The 16,344-nt window shown below is 37.5% G+C and overlaps 1 protein-coding gene across 1 annotated transcript in view; it reads right to left on the bottom strand.

Moving 5' to 3' along the window:
- Nucleotides 1-16,344, bottom strand: part of RSF1 (remodeling and spacing factor 1) — a 115,000-nt gene that overhangs the window by 25,001 nt on the left and 73,655 nt on the right. Inside the window, exons 7-11 of the mRNA XM_005867028.2 lie at nucleotides 10,691-12,456; nucleotides 8,600-8,806; nucleotides 7,413-7,487; nucleotides 2,625-2,729; nucleotides 1,428-1,507 (exon numbers count right to left, since the gene is read on the bottom strand). Of these exons, the coding sequence (XP_005867090.2) occupies nucleotides 1,428-1,507; nucleotides 2,625-2,729; nucleotides 7,413-7,487; nucleotides 8,600-8,806; nucleotides 10,691-12,456 (2,233 nt within the window). The remainder of the gene's footprint in view (nucleotides 1-1,427; nucleotides 1,508-2,624; nucleotides 2,730-7,412; nucleotides 7,488-8,599; nucleotides 8,807-10,690; nucleotides 12,457-16,344) is intronic.

Below are 16,344 nucleotides of genomic sequence, written 5' to 3'. Positions count from 1 at the left end.
GGGACACAGAAAATAGGGAGGTGAAGGGTAGGGGGGGGGAGGGGGGGCGGGAGGGAGAGGGCCAATGGGAGTAAAGAGGGACATGTGTAATATTTTCAACAATAAAGAATTTTAAAAAAACACATAAAAAACAGGGAATCATTTGGAGGCTCTGGATTGGATTAATTCAATTTACATTATTTCTAATGGGAAAAAATGATTCCGTTTTGAACAGCCTTCTGGAACAAATTCAAGAAACGAGGTTCCACTGTAATTCAAATTCCATAACCAGGTATGCAAAACTGTTCACAATTTGGCCTCGATCTGCTTTTATAGCTTCATCTCCTACAAGTCTCCTACTCTCACTTTCATATTTTGTCTTTAATCACATTTGTGCCCTTTGCCTAAAATGTCCTTTCTCTGCATGCCCACCTATATAATCCCAAGTTATCTTCCAGGAACATCCCCGATAAGCCCAACCCCTCGAACTCAAATCCCCTTCACAGTGTTCTTGTATTGCTCTGAAGAGACCTCTATTTGTCTACTTAAATGCATCACTGGCTCATATGTCTGTATTCTGGTAGAGGGTGAGCCACAGGTTAATTGGGAGCTTTGTCTTACTCCTCTTTTCAGTTTGGTACATAATAGGTCTAAATGTATGTTTAGCAACAAATTAATCAAAGAAGGAATAAATGTAAATGGAAACATGCTGTCTTGATTCTGAGCTCCCTTTTAGAGATGAGGCTCACTTCCAGCTTTATCTCCTCCAACAAGCCTCTCAAATGCTTTAGATCACAGTGCAGTGGCACACTGAAGAGGGAGCATCTTTTCTGGTTGATGGGACACAGTTCAGCATTTAAATGCTCTTTATTGCACTTGTGTGAATCCTGCCCACCCAAAGACGTGACACAGGAAACTAAATCAAACACTAGTTCTTACAGTTTTCTTGCACTCACTACATACTTAGGTACATATCTCCCACAACACTTGGACCAATATTTATTCAGAGAAGATTCTGATAAATATTTTAGAGCAGGGCTTGGCAAACTTTTCCTGTAAAAGGAGAGATAACAAATTAGGCTTGGTGGGTCACAAGGTCTGTGTTGCTACTACTAAACTCTTCTGCTGTAGTACACAAGCAGCCACAGACAATATATAACACATGACCATGGCAGAGTTCCAATAAAACTTTATTTAAGGTCAATAAAATCTGAATATATAATTTTCAGGTGTCACGAAATGAGTGTTGTTTTGATCTTTTTTTCAATCATTTAAAAACAATACAGACATCTTTAGTTAGTGGGCAATACAAAAACAAGAAGCAGGCCAGAGGTGGCCCACAGGTGATAGTTTGCCAATCCTGCTTTAGATACACACATCGATCTATATTGTAAGACAATTCTGCCATCAAATTCTCAAGTAAAATATTAACACACATATCACAATACCTGCGTTCAGCACGCTCTTTCTTCTTTAAGGCAACATCCAAATCCTGCAATTGTTCCTCTAATTTCTCACACAGTAGTTTCTGAAACAGCCAAACAGATGAACATAATTTTAACACCTTTCCACAATCATTTGTCACTTGCATGTTAACTTGTGGATAGTTATGCTATAAGAGCTGATAAGGGGCCACATATGGGTGAACACTGAAATGTCCTCGTGTTTGATTAAATAAAGTGGTGCCCTCAACATTCATTGAACTGAAGATGAGCACAGTATCGTTCATGTAAAGCACATATTAGAGAAACTTAGAACCTTGCCAGAAAACACATTCATGCCTTCCTTGTGGGCAGAAATCAATGTTTAAAATAGTATTTGGTTCAACGTGTATACATAATAGTGATTTAAAATTTTTTTTAAATCTCAAAACATTTTTAAGGGAGAGAGTTATATGCACAATGAAATATAATGGTGCCAATAATCACTAGTTTTAAAAAAGAGAAAGAAAAACTTTACAAAACCATGCCACATGATTACTGGGACCGAACAGAACTGAAGAATTTTAACTGATAAAGCTATGCTAAGCCACAGAAGTCCACTTCACTGAAAAATGCAATACAGCCCATTATTTTTAAACCAAAATGAGACTGGGCTTGTGAGAGAAAGGACCCCTTGGGCACAGTGCACAAAAATATCCTGTTCTTCAACTTAAAGAAATAATTCACCTGATTCAAAATAAGAGATAAAGAGAATCCATATTTCTATTCATAGACCATCATAATGGTATATAATTCATGAAACCATCTACAAAACTACTGACAAAGGGAGGCAGAAAGAAATGAAAAGGAGGATGACACAAAGGGATACATAATATGAAGAAACTATTTCTTAGCTTGTATATTATCTTAATTTGGGGCTCTTTGTGCCTTTAACAAATGTGAAGGGGGAGGAGAGACTATAATTTTACAAAAATTACAGATCTTCTGAGAATTGCTTTTTAAAAAAAATTAAGGGAAGACCTAAGAGATAATAGTAAAGGGTAGCCTTTTCAATAGTTTCTAATTTCACAGAAATTTAAACAAAAGGTAAACGATATTTACAAATTGTTTTGAAGATATAAAATGTTTAGCAACTGTCAAGAAGTATTACTAATTTGACTATAAAACCACAGACTGGAAAAAGAGATGTGTGCTGGATCATACATGTTGGCAAGGGGGGCAGAACCATTCTCCATCAGGGATGATCATCAGAGGAGGGCGAAGGCAGGCAGTGTGGTAGCCACTGTCACAAGAGTCGCACAGAAGAATCTGAAATAAACCAGATATTAAGACCAACCTAACTCCATGACTAAAATTCAGTGACTTGAGTTAAAATAAAGATATTTCTTAGCACTATAATAAGAAATATACTATACTCTTTATTTGCATAATAAAAAAGCTCTGATAATTAGGGATCTAATATGCCATTAAAAAATAATAAAAAATAAAAAACTAAGAAAATGATAAACTATAAAATTAAGTGAAAAGTAGCAAGTTCTTTCTGAACTAGAGTTACAATTCTTTTCCAATGTGCCATGAGGGCTGCAACAATAAAGTTTTTATAAAAGAGTTTATATAAAGCGCAAGCATCACAAACTACCCTACCATACACAGGAATTTAAAAATCTACTTTAAATAGCATTTCAATTAGCAATCTGTAAGAATCATTCATGGTTCACTTTATCATATAAATTTAAATGTAGAAGGAACTGTAGGAAGAGGGGAAAGGAACTATTCTTAGGATCATCATGTTCAAATACAAAGTCTTAAATTGATGTTTTTTGTTATTTGATTTAAGATGACCAAGTCTCTAAAATTTAAAATGGTACATTTATGAACATTTGACTTAAAAAAACTTTTCAGTTTTAAATTTTTTTTTAGATTTACCGAAAAGTTACAAAGATAGTAGAGTTCCCATAAACTCTTTACTCAGCTTCCACTACTGTTAACATCTTACATAATCACGGTATATTTACCAAAACTAAGAAATCAACATCAGTACAATATTATTAACTCAACAACAGACTTTATACTTCGAAGAATACTAGTCAGATATTATATAGACTCCCCTCAACCTGGGTTTGTCTGATACCTTCTGTTGATTAGACTGAAGTTACGGATTTTGGAGAAAAATCCCACAAAGATGAAGTGCCCTGCTCACTGTGTCATATCTGGGGATACATGATATCAATCTGACTAATTACTGGTGATAATTAACCTTGATCACTTGGTTCCAGTAGTTGGTTTTCATCACTTTAAAGTTACTAATTTTCACTTTCCATACTTTGGTCTCATTAGAAGTGATAAGCCCAGCCCATACTCAAGGGAAGGGGAATTAAGCTCCATTATCTAGAGCAGTGGTTCTCAACCTTCTGGCCCTTTAAATACAGTTCCTCATGTTGTGACCCAACCATAAAATTATTTTCATTGCTACTTCATAACTGCAATGTTGCTACTGTTATGAATCGTAATGTAAATATCTGATATGCAGTATGGTCTTAGGCGACCCCTGTGAAAGGGTCGTTCGACCGCCAAAGGGGTCGTGACCCACAGGTTGAGAACCGCTGATCTAGAGGAAGGAGTTATCAACGAATTTGTCGACAGAAGATAAAACTTACACAACAATGAATAATATGTTGAAGCTACGCAAATATACTGTTTTTCTTTCAGGTTTCACCCACTAGTTTTAGTACTTGCTTACAATAGTTACTACTGTGGTGTTCTAATGGTGATTCTCTATTTTCTTCATGCCTTCTACATTTGTTATTTGGAATTCTTCTGTAAAGAAATTATGCCCCTTATCCCACATTTACTCGTTTATTCAATTATGTATTTATATCAAGGTGAACTAATGAATATTTATTTTATTCTTTGGGTTATAATATAAAATTACTACTTGTCAAATTCAAATTGTTCTAGCTATGGACACACTGGGAGCTCCAGGTTGGCTGTGTCATTTACCTCTTTTTTTTTTTAAATATATTTTTATTGATTTCAGAGAGGAAGGGAGAGGGAGAGAGATTGAGGGGGAGAAAGAGAGAGAGAGAGAGAGAGAGAGAGAAACATCAATGATGAGAGAGAATCATTGACTGGCTGCTTCCTGCACGCCCCCTACTGGGAATCAAGCCCGCAACCCAGGCATGTGCACTTGACCAGAACTGAACCCACAGGCCGACGCTCTGTCCACTGAGCCAAACCAGCTAGGGCTGCATCTTTTTTTTTTTTTTGAAGCATTTCCTTACTTCCCAGCACTATAGGATACTCCACACATTTATCTATTTATATAAAAGGCTAATATGCTAAGTGTCTGACCATCCAACCGGTCGCTATGACACACCCTGACCACCAGGGGCTGCCAACATAGGAGCTACCGAGCTGCAGTGACTTGGCAGCGGCAGTTCTCAGGTGACACACCCCAAAACCAGAGAGGAGGGAACCCAATTCCTCGCGGGGTTGTGCAATCCCACCTTTGGCTGTGGGTTATGTTGTTGCTGGGGCACTGTTACCCTGAATCTGGTTTACTGCACACTTGCGTTTGTGTTCCACACCCTGTATGCAGCAACTTTGCAGAGTGCCCTCTTGCACTCTGGGACCCCTCAGGGGATGTTGGAGGCCGGTTTTGTCCTAATCCCCGCAGGCCAAACCAAGGTACCCCACCTGCCGGAGCGACCCCACTCATTCCGAAGACGTCCTTTGAGCCATGGCGTCACCCCAGGTGCAGCCGGCCGGGGAGGAACCGCAGGAGGTTGGCTCCAGGGCATGTCTTGTCCGTCTTGCTCAGTCCCACCCCGCAGGCCACCTTCTAATTAATTTCCTTTCAATGTGCACGAATCCATGCACCAGGTCACTAGTATCTTATATTTTCTCTACCCAAGCCTAAGAATTAGCCATTTCTCCCAAAAACCCTGGTTCCTTTAATGGAAAATGGTATTTAGAAACCAAAATTTGAATGCTGAGTGCTCACTGCTAATGGTTATCACTGCTTCTAAATTGTCTCAGAGAACAGAGCTAGGAAATACATATATGTATAGCAATCCATATGCACACATGTCTATATTGAAATAAGTATAAGTTTATACTATTATCTCCAGCTCTAATCCAGCACCATAGAGTTTATTCTAGCCTTCAGCCTTGCTTATCTGTAACTACTTTCTCTGACAATGAGAAACTTGCTTCTATTATCTACACTTCATTCACTTATTCAAACCCAGTATATATGTAAAGTAATTTCTAAATTGCTAACATATACTATGGTGGCTGAAGGAAGGAGGGTGGAATATGTACACATGTGCAGTGATTTAAAATTGAAAAAGTATCCTCCCCCTTCTTCAAATAGTGTATCACCATTTGCTGCCAATACCAGAATTCAATACTTCAGTTATATGACTAATACGTAGATAATTTGATTACATATGTAGACAAACCTGGGCACCTGATACCATTTATCAAATTGCTTCTACATTAAAGCATAATCTAAATTTCAAATAACAAAATTACATTTTTAGAAATCAATTTATCTCTAAAACAATAATTATCTCTATTCCTCAATGAAGGTAAAATCCCATTAAAATAAATATTACTATGCAAGATTTCCAAGCCTCAAGCAATCCATGTATTTTGACTACAGCATCTGGATTCTACACTAATTTATAAATTTACTGCTTTTTTGCAGTAAGCTCAATGAGGACAAGGACCATGTCTTTCTAATTCAGACTCATTTCCCTACCACTTAACACATAATAATTGCTTGGCAGTTTAAGATTATCCTTAAACAAATGGCATAAGAAATCTGCATTTAGGATCTCCAGTTTCCAATTGATATTCCCTTTTGGCACAGTAACCAGCAACGGGATTTTTAGAGCAGTTGTTAAGAAAACTGACTAAATAAAAATTCTGTGTGTGCCAAGGAAGGTGCAACTTCATCTTCTCGATGTCATTTCTGCTCACCTCATTTCCTCACTTCTCATTTCCTCACACCCGTTTGCCATCGACATCTATGGCTGCCTCAGTTAAAATGCATTCTTAGTTTAAAAAGATATTAGGCCCTACCTAGTGTGGCTCAGTGGATAGAGCATTGGCCTGCAGACTGAAGGGTCCTGGGTTCCATTACGGTCAAGGGCACATACCAGGGTTGCGAGCTCAATCCCCAGTAGGGGGCGTGCAGGAGGCAGCTGACCAATGATTCTCTCTCATCATTGATGTTTTTACCTCTTTCTCCCTCTCCCTTCCTCTCTGGAAGAAAAAAAAAAAAGATATTAAGAGCCCTGGCGGGTTTGGCTCAGTGGTTAGCATGTAGGCCCACAGAACAAAGGGTCATGGGTTCGATTCCCAGTCAAGGGCATGTACCTGGGTTGCAGGCTCAATCCCTGGCCTGGTCGAGGTATGTGCGGAGGCAACCAATGTGTCTCTCTCACATCAATGCTTCTCTCTTTCTCCCTCCCTCTCTCTCTCTCCTCCCTTCCCTTCCACTCTAACAGCAATGGAAAAATATCCTTAGGTGAGGATTAAAAAAAAAAAAAAGGATATTAGGAAACAACAGAAAAAGAGTACAAGTGTTGATTTTCACTTGCTTTAAAGGGCAGAAAAGACTACTATCTCATATCTTCTTTTGGCTTTCCTCCACACAAAAATCTTGACCTAACTTTCACAGCCTGATGATCATAAAAATGCTTAGAAGGGTCTTATCAGAGTAATTTCAGCATCTACTCTCCTCTTATATCTTTTACTTGAACCCTCTGAAACTACTAGGATATGATAAACTTCACTGATTAAGTTTCCATATATGAGTTCAACATTAAGAAAAAAAACAAGTAAACCACAAAAAACTTTAACTCAACACATAACAGATGTGCTGGCCAACTTTACATAACATTAAAAGCAACCCTCAGAAGAAGTATGTGGTATTATTCCTATTTATATAATGAAGATATCAAGATACAGAGAAGAGAGCACCTGATAAGTGGTGGAAGCAGGATCTGCTGCCAAGTCTGTCTGGTCCATGCTTTTCCCATCACACCACACTGCTTTCTAGGAAAAAAGAGCCTTGGAGAACCACTTCATATGAATTTTCCAAACTTTAGAGGATCTCAAAACGTTTCTGATCCACACAATTCTACCCATGTGGAATCCTCTTTCTTTACATTTCCTTCTATTTAATAGTTGGAGCCTGCATTTAAAGTCAAATGTACTCAAAAGAACAGAATAGTTGCATAGAATTGGGCATATCAAGAGTGTTTCTTCAATAGGCTCTTTAGAAAGCACTATGAATTGCAGAAATCCTATATAATAAAAGGCTAATATACAAACTGACTGAACGGTGGAATGACCGGTCACTATGACGCACACTGACCACCAGGGTGCAGACACTTAATGCAGGAGCTGCCCTCTGGTGGTCAGTGCGCTCCCACAGGGGAGTGCTGCTCAGCCAGAAGCAGTGGCGAGCACAGCGGCAATGGCAGGGGCCTCTCCCGCCTCCGTGGCAGCACTAAGGATGTCCTACTGACGGCTTAGGCCCAGCACTCGGACATCCCCCGAGGGCTCGCGGACTGCGAGAGGGCGCAGGCTAGGCTGAGGGACGACCCCCCTCCCCCGCCCCCCGAGTGCACGAATCTCGTGCATTGGGCCTCCAGTATATATATATGTAGGAACTGGTTTTCGTGATTTAGGTTACTTACTTCCTGGGTAAGAAAGTTCCATGTAAATTGGTCACTATTCTTCTGAAATTATATCTGAATATATTTGTGCTCTTAAATGTTTTTTAGAATTGCCCATTTCCTAAAGATGTAAGTCCTACCAGGTTAACTACTTGAGTTATACATTGTTACAGCAAGGCAATAAGATCTCAGGCCTTACTTATTAACAGCTGGCACTTCAGAACAGAACAGAAATATTTGAATAATTTCATAGATTTGTGAGAGAAATTAGGAGTGTATTCTTATTAAGAGGAAATAACAACAGCTAGCTAGGCAGAATAAAAGCAGGATCCTGACCTTCCCAGAACTGGGTTATTTAAGAAATAGAAATAAAGGTTATTTGGTACACACAAGCTCTGCAGCATTAAAAAATTTAAATCATGATCAAGCCTAGAAGAGTTAGGCTTTGGAAAACCATAGCATGCCAGTAAGGTGAATATTACGCACTAGCTCAGGATGGTTTGGAAGGCCACATTTTTTGCAGGGTTCATCATCCTCCGCTAGGACGGCTTCTTCACTCTCTTTTGCTCCCTCCTCTTCTGAAGCTGCAGATGATTTCTCACTGTCAGACCCTTCACTTTCATCGTTGCTGGAATATTTCCACCTGCCACGTGTTCGAGAACCAGTCCATCGAACTTTGCCTTTGGTTTTTACCTTGAATAAAATAAAAAATTGATATAATTTGTATAAGAATGTAAAAAGAAAAACTATTATATGTTCCTTGCAGAATATTTAGTCAATACATAAAGAAAAGGAAAATTATTGTAGCATCTTCACAGATATACCTACTATTTAATTTTGATATACATTCCCACTATGTTTTCTATTTTGGAGGGTATTATGATAAACACTGTCTTATAAATATTTTCCCTAGTCATAAAATATTCTCCTAACATCACTGTAAATGACTATATAATATGCCATCGTGTAGTTGTATTTCTCTAGTCCTCTACTAGACAGACATTTAGGTAGTTTCCCATTTTTTCAACTGTATCCTTGTAAATATAAACTTTTACACATAGCTCTGTAGTTAGGATAAATTCCTCGAAGAGAATTCTGGGTCAAAGGCCATGCACATTTTAAAGGCTCTATAATAGAGCACTATATTCTCACATTTTATTATACAAAGTTTTAAATTTCCACATCAGAGATTAATATAACAAATTTTAATGGTTCAGAAATGCACATAAAAATTCTGACAAACTTAAAAAATATATTATTCAGAGTAAGTTTATAATGTTGTAAATTGCTTTTTACTTACTGGTAGCACAATTTTTATATATTTTTATTCATTTCAGAGAGGAAGGGAGAGGGAGAGATAGAAACATCAATGATGAGAATCATTGATTGGCTGCCTCTTGCATGACCCCTACTGGGGATCGAGCCCGCAACCAGGGCATGTGCCCTTGACTAAAATTAAACCCGGGACCCGACCCTTCAGTTCAGAGGCCATACTCTATTCACTGTGCCAAACCAGCTAGGCCACAATTTTTAAATTTATATTTTAATTAATTTGTACAGTATAAGTCCTTATCAAAGACCAACATAATTCTAGCAGAAGGGGAAATTTTTTCAAAGTAAAGAATTAAAAATTCAGTATTCCAGGCAATAGAGGATCACTTACAAAGATGAACAATCTGATCACTAAGTAAATTAAAAACGAAAGTAGCACTTTTAATTATAACAAACTTCCATAGACTAGCCAAAGACTGGTACCAAATTTTGCTTAAATAAGAGAGACATCAGAAAAAAATTCTGGCTTCTTAAACTAATATTTTATATTGGGGAATATAGGCACTTTCATACCCGTCATGAGAGGGTACATAACGGGGCCATTTTTAGAAATGTGTCAATAACTGTCAAAAAATAAAATATACATGCCCCTTGACCCAGCAAATCCAATTCTAGGAGTCTATTCTAAAGAAATACTCACTCATGTCCAAAATGATCTTCAAAGCAGCATTGCCTGCAATAGTGAAAAATTGGAAACAACCTAAATGTCAATCAATAAGGGAGGAGTCAAAGAAACTGAGTTATATCTACACTATGGAATACTATGTGGCCATTAATAACCAAAACGTAGACTATATCTTACTGATGTGGAAAGAGTTCAAATATACACTGTTAAGTGAAAAACTCAGATAAAAATGAACATATTTGATTCAATTTATTTTTTAAGTGAATAGATATTTATGAACATACACAGTAATGTATGGAAAAAGAATTAAAAACTAACTGCTACTAATGTTTATAGGACATTTTCATTTTTCAATCCTATAGGTTGGGTATTACTTGAGTAACTTGCAGAAAGAACATATTCCTTTGTTGCCTGTAATAAAGAAAAAGTTTAAACGATAATTAGACAGTCGGAAATAAAATGTCTGGGGATAACTACTAAGAAAAGACATCTCAGATATAGGAAGATATGTGTGTCTTTAAAGTTTTCTTTGAATGACTTTAGTCAAAAGCAAAAGCTACAAATACCTACAGCCAAATATTTCTAATAAAAATTAAATCTCAAAGTAGGAGAAATTTTACCTTGCTTACTTTAGAATTTATATCTTTCTCCGTTTTTTTCAAATTTTCTTTTTTGTCTGTTTTTTGCAAAGCTGTTGACTCCTCGTCCACTTCATCTTCTCCTTCCCCTCTTTTTTTATCAGCTTTCTGATCTCTGATCTCAGCCACTTTGGCTGTGGGTCTAGATATTCTTGGAGACCTCCTTAAAGTACGACCCACATTTGTTTTCTCTTCTTCTTTTTCGGACTTCTCTTGCTTGGTTTCTGGTTCTAGAATTTGGGGAGGAGATTCTGGCTTCTTCTTCCGACTGGATATCCTAATTGTTAATTTGATGCCCTCCTTTTGCCTTTCAGAGGTTATCTCTGTGTTCTCTGGGGCAGTGGTTTCTTCCTCAGGAATCAACTTATATTTGAATTTGTTTTTTTGCATAGAACCTTTTGTGTCAGAAGGGTCCTCTGCACCAGAGGTCTGGGCATTGTCCAGGTTGTCCATTTCTACTACCTCCATGGATTCAGAATCCGCTTTCAGAACTTCTGAGTCTGTTTTTTGCAGGGACTGACCCTCAACAGAACTTGTGCTCTGACACTCCACCATATCTTTTTCTGAGGCTAGTTTCTCACAATGCCCAGCCATGTCAGACAGCGAGGAAGTTTCAGCTGCCGCAGGAGAGCCCAGCGTTACTGATTCCAGAGGACTCTTAGGAACCTCCTCTGGTATTGGACTCAATCTTTGTGGGTCCTTGTCAAGAAAGGTCTTTTTGGACTTCTCTAACTTTTCAAGACATTCTATGACTGGTGGGCGCTTATCCTTATTTTTGGGAGACTTCTCTTCAACTTTCATGGTATGGGATTCAGCAGTAGATAAAGCAGTTTTTAAAGAGAGATCAGTTGCCATCTCAGAAGCCTCGAGAGAGGTTTCCATTTCTGGAGGACCAGTTTCCTCTGTCTGTTCTTTTGGACTCTGGGTCTCTACAACTGATACTGAACTTTCTGCATCTTTCCCCAAAGGGACTACTTCTTTCTCCAGGTCACCTTTTTTAATACTTATTATGACAGAATTTAAGGACTCTGCTCCATTTCCCTCCACGATGACACTTTTATCCTTAGAGGGGCTACAGCCATCTTCCTTTGTATCATAAAACTTTGTCTCCATTTGTTCTGTCTTAAAATTTGGAGTTACCTTTTCATCACAAACTTCTCCATTTACCAGCTGTTTCCCTTCATGACCCAAAGCAGTGATTGTAGAGATCCTTTTATAAGTCTCCTCCTCTTGTTTTATTTCATCCTTCAAAAATTCTTTTGTTGGAGTAACTGATTTACACAAAGGTCCTTTGATTGGACTGTCAAAATCATCACTCAGTTTAATTTCTCTTTTTTTTAGTGGTATCTTGGCCTGCTGGTCATTTTTAAGTTTCTCGGTTTCCTCAGTAGACTTCTCAGTAATTTCTTGAGTAGATTTAACATTGCCACCAAACTCCAGCCTCTCGGGCTCCAGCTTCTCCACACCTCCTTTGATATCTTTAGGGTCTGCTTTACATTCCTTCACTTCGACTTTAATGGGTTTGACATTTTCCTTGAAGGCATCACTTTCTTCTTTGAAAATCTTTTTTCCCTCACTTTCCAGCAAAGGTTTTTCTAACTTTACTATAACTGGCATTTTCACAAGTTCCTTTTCATCTTCTTTTTCTATTTTCACAGGCGTTTCTTCCAGAGCATTGGGTATAGAACAGTTTTCTGAATCTACTGGCTTCTCTTCACTTTTCTTCTTTTCATTTTCTTTCTGTTCCTCTAAAAATCAGAAAAAGTTTACATGAATCCAAGCAATCAATATATATAAAATATAAAAAGCTTAACATATATTTCCATTTGAAGTTTCTCTCATAAAAGAGGTAACTTTTGTCACTGGACATTTAACAATAAAAAATAAAATGTGACTAAAGAAAATTACTCTAAAGTATAACCTCTAGATATTAAAAAACTATTATTTAGAATGACTCAGATTTCTGCTTTATATTTTAGCTTCAGTGGTCTCAATGGAATGCAAATATTTATACAGCTCAAATAATTTATATAAGCTCAAAATATGGCTCAAAAATATGAAACTAAAAATATTATATGAAACATTTCCAAAAAACTGTATTTGTTTGAAGAACTGACGATTGTTCTTTGTAAGTCATTGAGCACTTCCTTTCATTGAGGCACCATGAGAATGGCAGTGGGAAAATTTGTTTTATGTTTTATTCAGATTATAAAATTAACATAATTCTGTACAGAAAATGAAAAACAGAGGGAAAAAATGCCCATAATCCTAATACCCACAATCATTACTAATATTTTAAGTTACTTCCTTCTAGTCTTGTATATTTTTGACAAAGTTATGATCATGTTACCATTTTTTTTCATTGAAACATTAGTACTTTCTTATATTAAATGCTTTACCCAAAAATTACACTTAATCATATAACACTCCCTAATGTGGTTTTATTATAATTTACTTTATTAAATGCTATTAACATTCCAGGAGTTAATATTTTACAAATAAACTATTAGGTTTATGTGTCAATTCTTTTTGTTGTTGTTGTTAATCCTCACCCAAGGATATTTTTTCCATTGCTTTTCAGAGAGTGGAAGAGGGGGAGAGAGGGGGAGAAAGAGAGAAACATGTATGTGAGAGAGACACATCAATTGGTTGCCTCCCACACGCACCCCGACGGGGGCGGGTGTAGCAAACCCACAATCCAGGTATGTGCCTTTGACCAGGAATCAAACCTGCGTCCCTTTAGTATGCAGTTCAATCCTGTAACCACTAAGCAATACTGGCCAGGGTTGTTTACTTTATTGATTACATATGTCCAACTTTTACAGAGTACCTAATATTGCAAATTTAAACAAAAGCCATATTTAATAAGTGGCATAATCTATATATGAGATTATAAGATTGCATATATGCTTGTGCTCAGACAATCTGAGCAGTGTTTTCTAGAATTCTAAATTTACTTACATTTGCGTAGAACCTCACCCTATCCTGCCAACTGAAAAACCTCAATTCTAAATGAAGTTTACCAAGATAGTAAGAGTTACAAAAAATTTGAATGGATTCTCGCAAGTTGATAAACCACAGTTATAATGTGTTTCATGGCAATAAAATGGAATGGATAGAAGTGAGATGAAGTAGGAAATATTTTATACAGTGGTTGGCGCAGCGAACGTCACAGTGAATGCCACAACATCAGTCCAGCATTCAATTCATTGTAATGGTGAAAATTGATTTGACATACGAGTAATCTGAGTTACGAGCTCCGTCACGGAACGAATTAAACTCGTAAGTCAAGGCCCCACTGTACAAGAATTCACTATTTTTTAAAAAAGTGAAATTTTATTGTAAACTATTTCTTTTATGCTTAATCATGCTACAAATAAAAATTAAAAAACCACTAGGAACCATTTAGACCCTGAGATATAATATAAGTATTGTTCCTCCCTCTTTACATTGTTAGTGATTTAATTTATACAATGCTGCTAATAAAATTAAAGACATCACAGTAATTACCTAATTGATATGTCATCCCTTTCCCACTGATAAAGTAGGTTTGCTAAATTCCTGTTCATTGAGATTGGTTAGCATATCAGCAAATCTAATTAAAAGAACTACATGGTTAACAATTAAGATATAGAATACCATATTTAAAAATAACTCCAGCCTAATACTAAGAGTTTACTGAACACAATTTAATATTTCTTCTATATGTTTTGGTTCAGAAAGCAACTCAGGATTTCATTATGACTCTCACCCAATAGGTAAAATGACAGTATGACCATACTGCACTGTAAGTCTGTAATATGATAAATATCATTACAATAGCAACCATATTATAATATATATGTGTGTGTCAAAGTAACATGGTGTACACCTAAAATTTACAGTTACATTTCAAATTTGTATTTTAAAAAAGGAATAAAAGTCACACCTCTATTTTTTTCTTTAATCCTCACCCAAGAATCTGCTGAGAGAGAGAGAGAGAGAAACATCAAAGTGAGAGAGAAACACTGATGGGTTGTCTTCCATATGCTCCCTGACCAGTGATCAAAACCGCAACCCAGGTATGTGCCCTGACTGGGAATCGAACTGGCAACCTTTTGGTGCATGGGAAGATGCTCAACCAACTGAGCCACTCCAGCCAGGCAAAATGACACCTATATTTTTACTTGGAAGAGGTGAATGAAAATTTCTCTTCAGTTTTTTAAACTGATTTTGATTTGAGTGACAACATGGCAAAATAAAATGAGGAGTAACATTAGATTCAAGACTCCTGGGTTCACTAATCTTAATTCAGCTAGTGGTGTATCTTTGGACACGTCACAAACTCTTTGGTCTTCATTTCTTCATCTACAAATAAAGCAGCTGGACTAAGTTACCTTCACTAACTCACATTTCTCTTAATTAAAAAATGTTAAATCCTTGGTATTTTTACGTTTGGCTCAGTTCTTTTAAGAGAAAAACATGACAATAATTACTACTCTACAACTACAATTACCTTCATAGACGTGTCCCTGAAACTGTATAATGAACAGGAGAACCATAAGAGAAATGAACCTTTAAAGAACAATCATAAATGGTAAAAAGGGCATTCAGTCATACAAGCATTTCCCCAAAGTTTTGTCAAAAGAAACTATAAAAGAGATGCAAATGAGTTTAAGAGACATGAAATTTGAAGTGACAAAACTCAAGGAAAAATAAACTTCAAAACTCACAATGCAGCAACAACAGTGCTTGACAAACCTGAGATGAATCAAGAGAAGTGTTATGTACTACAGATTTTTAAAGCCAATTCATTCATTTACTGAACAAATATTTACTGATCACTTATTATGTGCTTTCCAAACCATCCCAACCAGAATCACTGTGTAACGAAACACTGAATGCTCTATATAAGTTAACAGTGAAGGACATTGCTAGTTACCTATCCAGTGTCTATCCCCAACTCTGATTTTGTTCATGTATTAGTTTCCGCCCATCTAAGATGTTCCAGGTTCATCCTATTTTTTATATGCCCTTCCTCTGAATCAGTCTTGTCTCTTAGGATTGCTGGTTCCCTTTATTGGAAAATGATATCCTATCTAATAATAGACAAACATGGTAATTAACCATGCCTCCGCTACGCTTCCCATTGGCTAATCAGCAGGATATGCAAATTAACTGCCAACCAAGATGGCGGCCGGCAGCCAGACAGCTGAAGCGAATAGGAGGCTTGCTTGCTCCAGTGATGGAGGAAGCCAAGGTTCCCCGCCTGCCGTGGCTGGGCTCTGAGCTCCAGTCTAAGCAACAATGTTGCAATTATAGAAGCTAAACAAACCCCAGATACCTGCTTTCAGCCAGCCGGCCTCAGAGCTGGAGCCGCAACAAAGTTTCAATTACAGAAGGTAAATAAATCCCAGGAAAAAAAGAAAAAGAAAAAAAGGAGAGACTGGGAGCTTCAGTTGCAGGCTTGGCCCGCCTGAAAACAGCCCTCAGCCCCTCATTCAGGCTTGCCAGGCACCCCAGTGGGAACCCCCACCCTCATGGGGGTGCGGGCAGCCTGAAAGCAGCTATCAGCCCCTCATCCAGGCTGGCTAGGCACCCCAGTGGGGACCGCCACCATGAAGGGGGTACAGGCAGCCTGAAAACAGCCATCAGCC

This window comes from Myotis brandtii, unplaced genomic scaffold, assembly GCF_000412655.1.
Source record: "Myotis brandtii unplaced genomic scaffold, ASM41265v1 scaffold244, whole genome shotgun sequence".
Taxonomy (NCBI): Eukaryota; Metazoa; Chordata; class Mammalia; order Chiroptera; family Vespertilionidae; genus Myotis; species Myotis brandtii.
The sequence above is the reverse complement of the archived record's forward strand: the minus strand, read 5'-3'. Positions and strand labels throughout refer to the sequence as shown.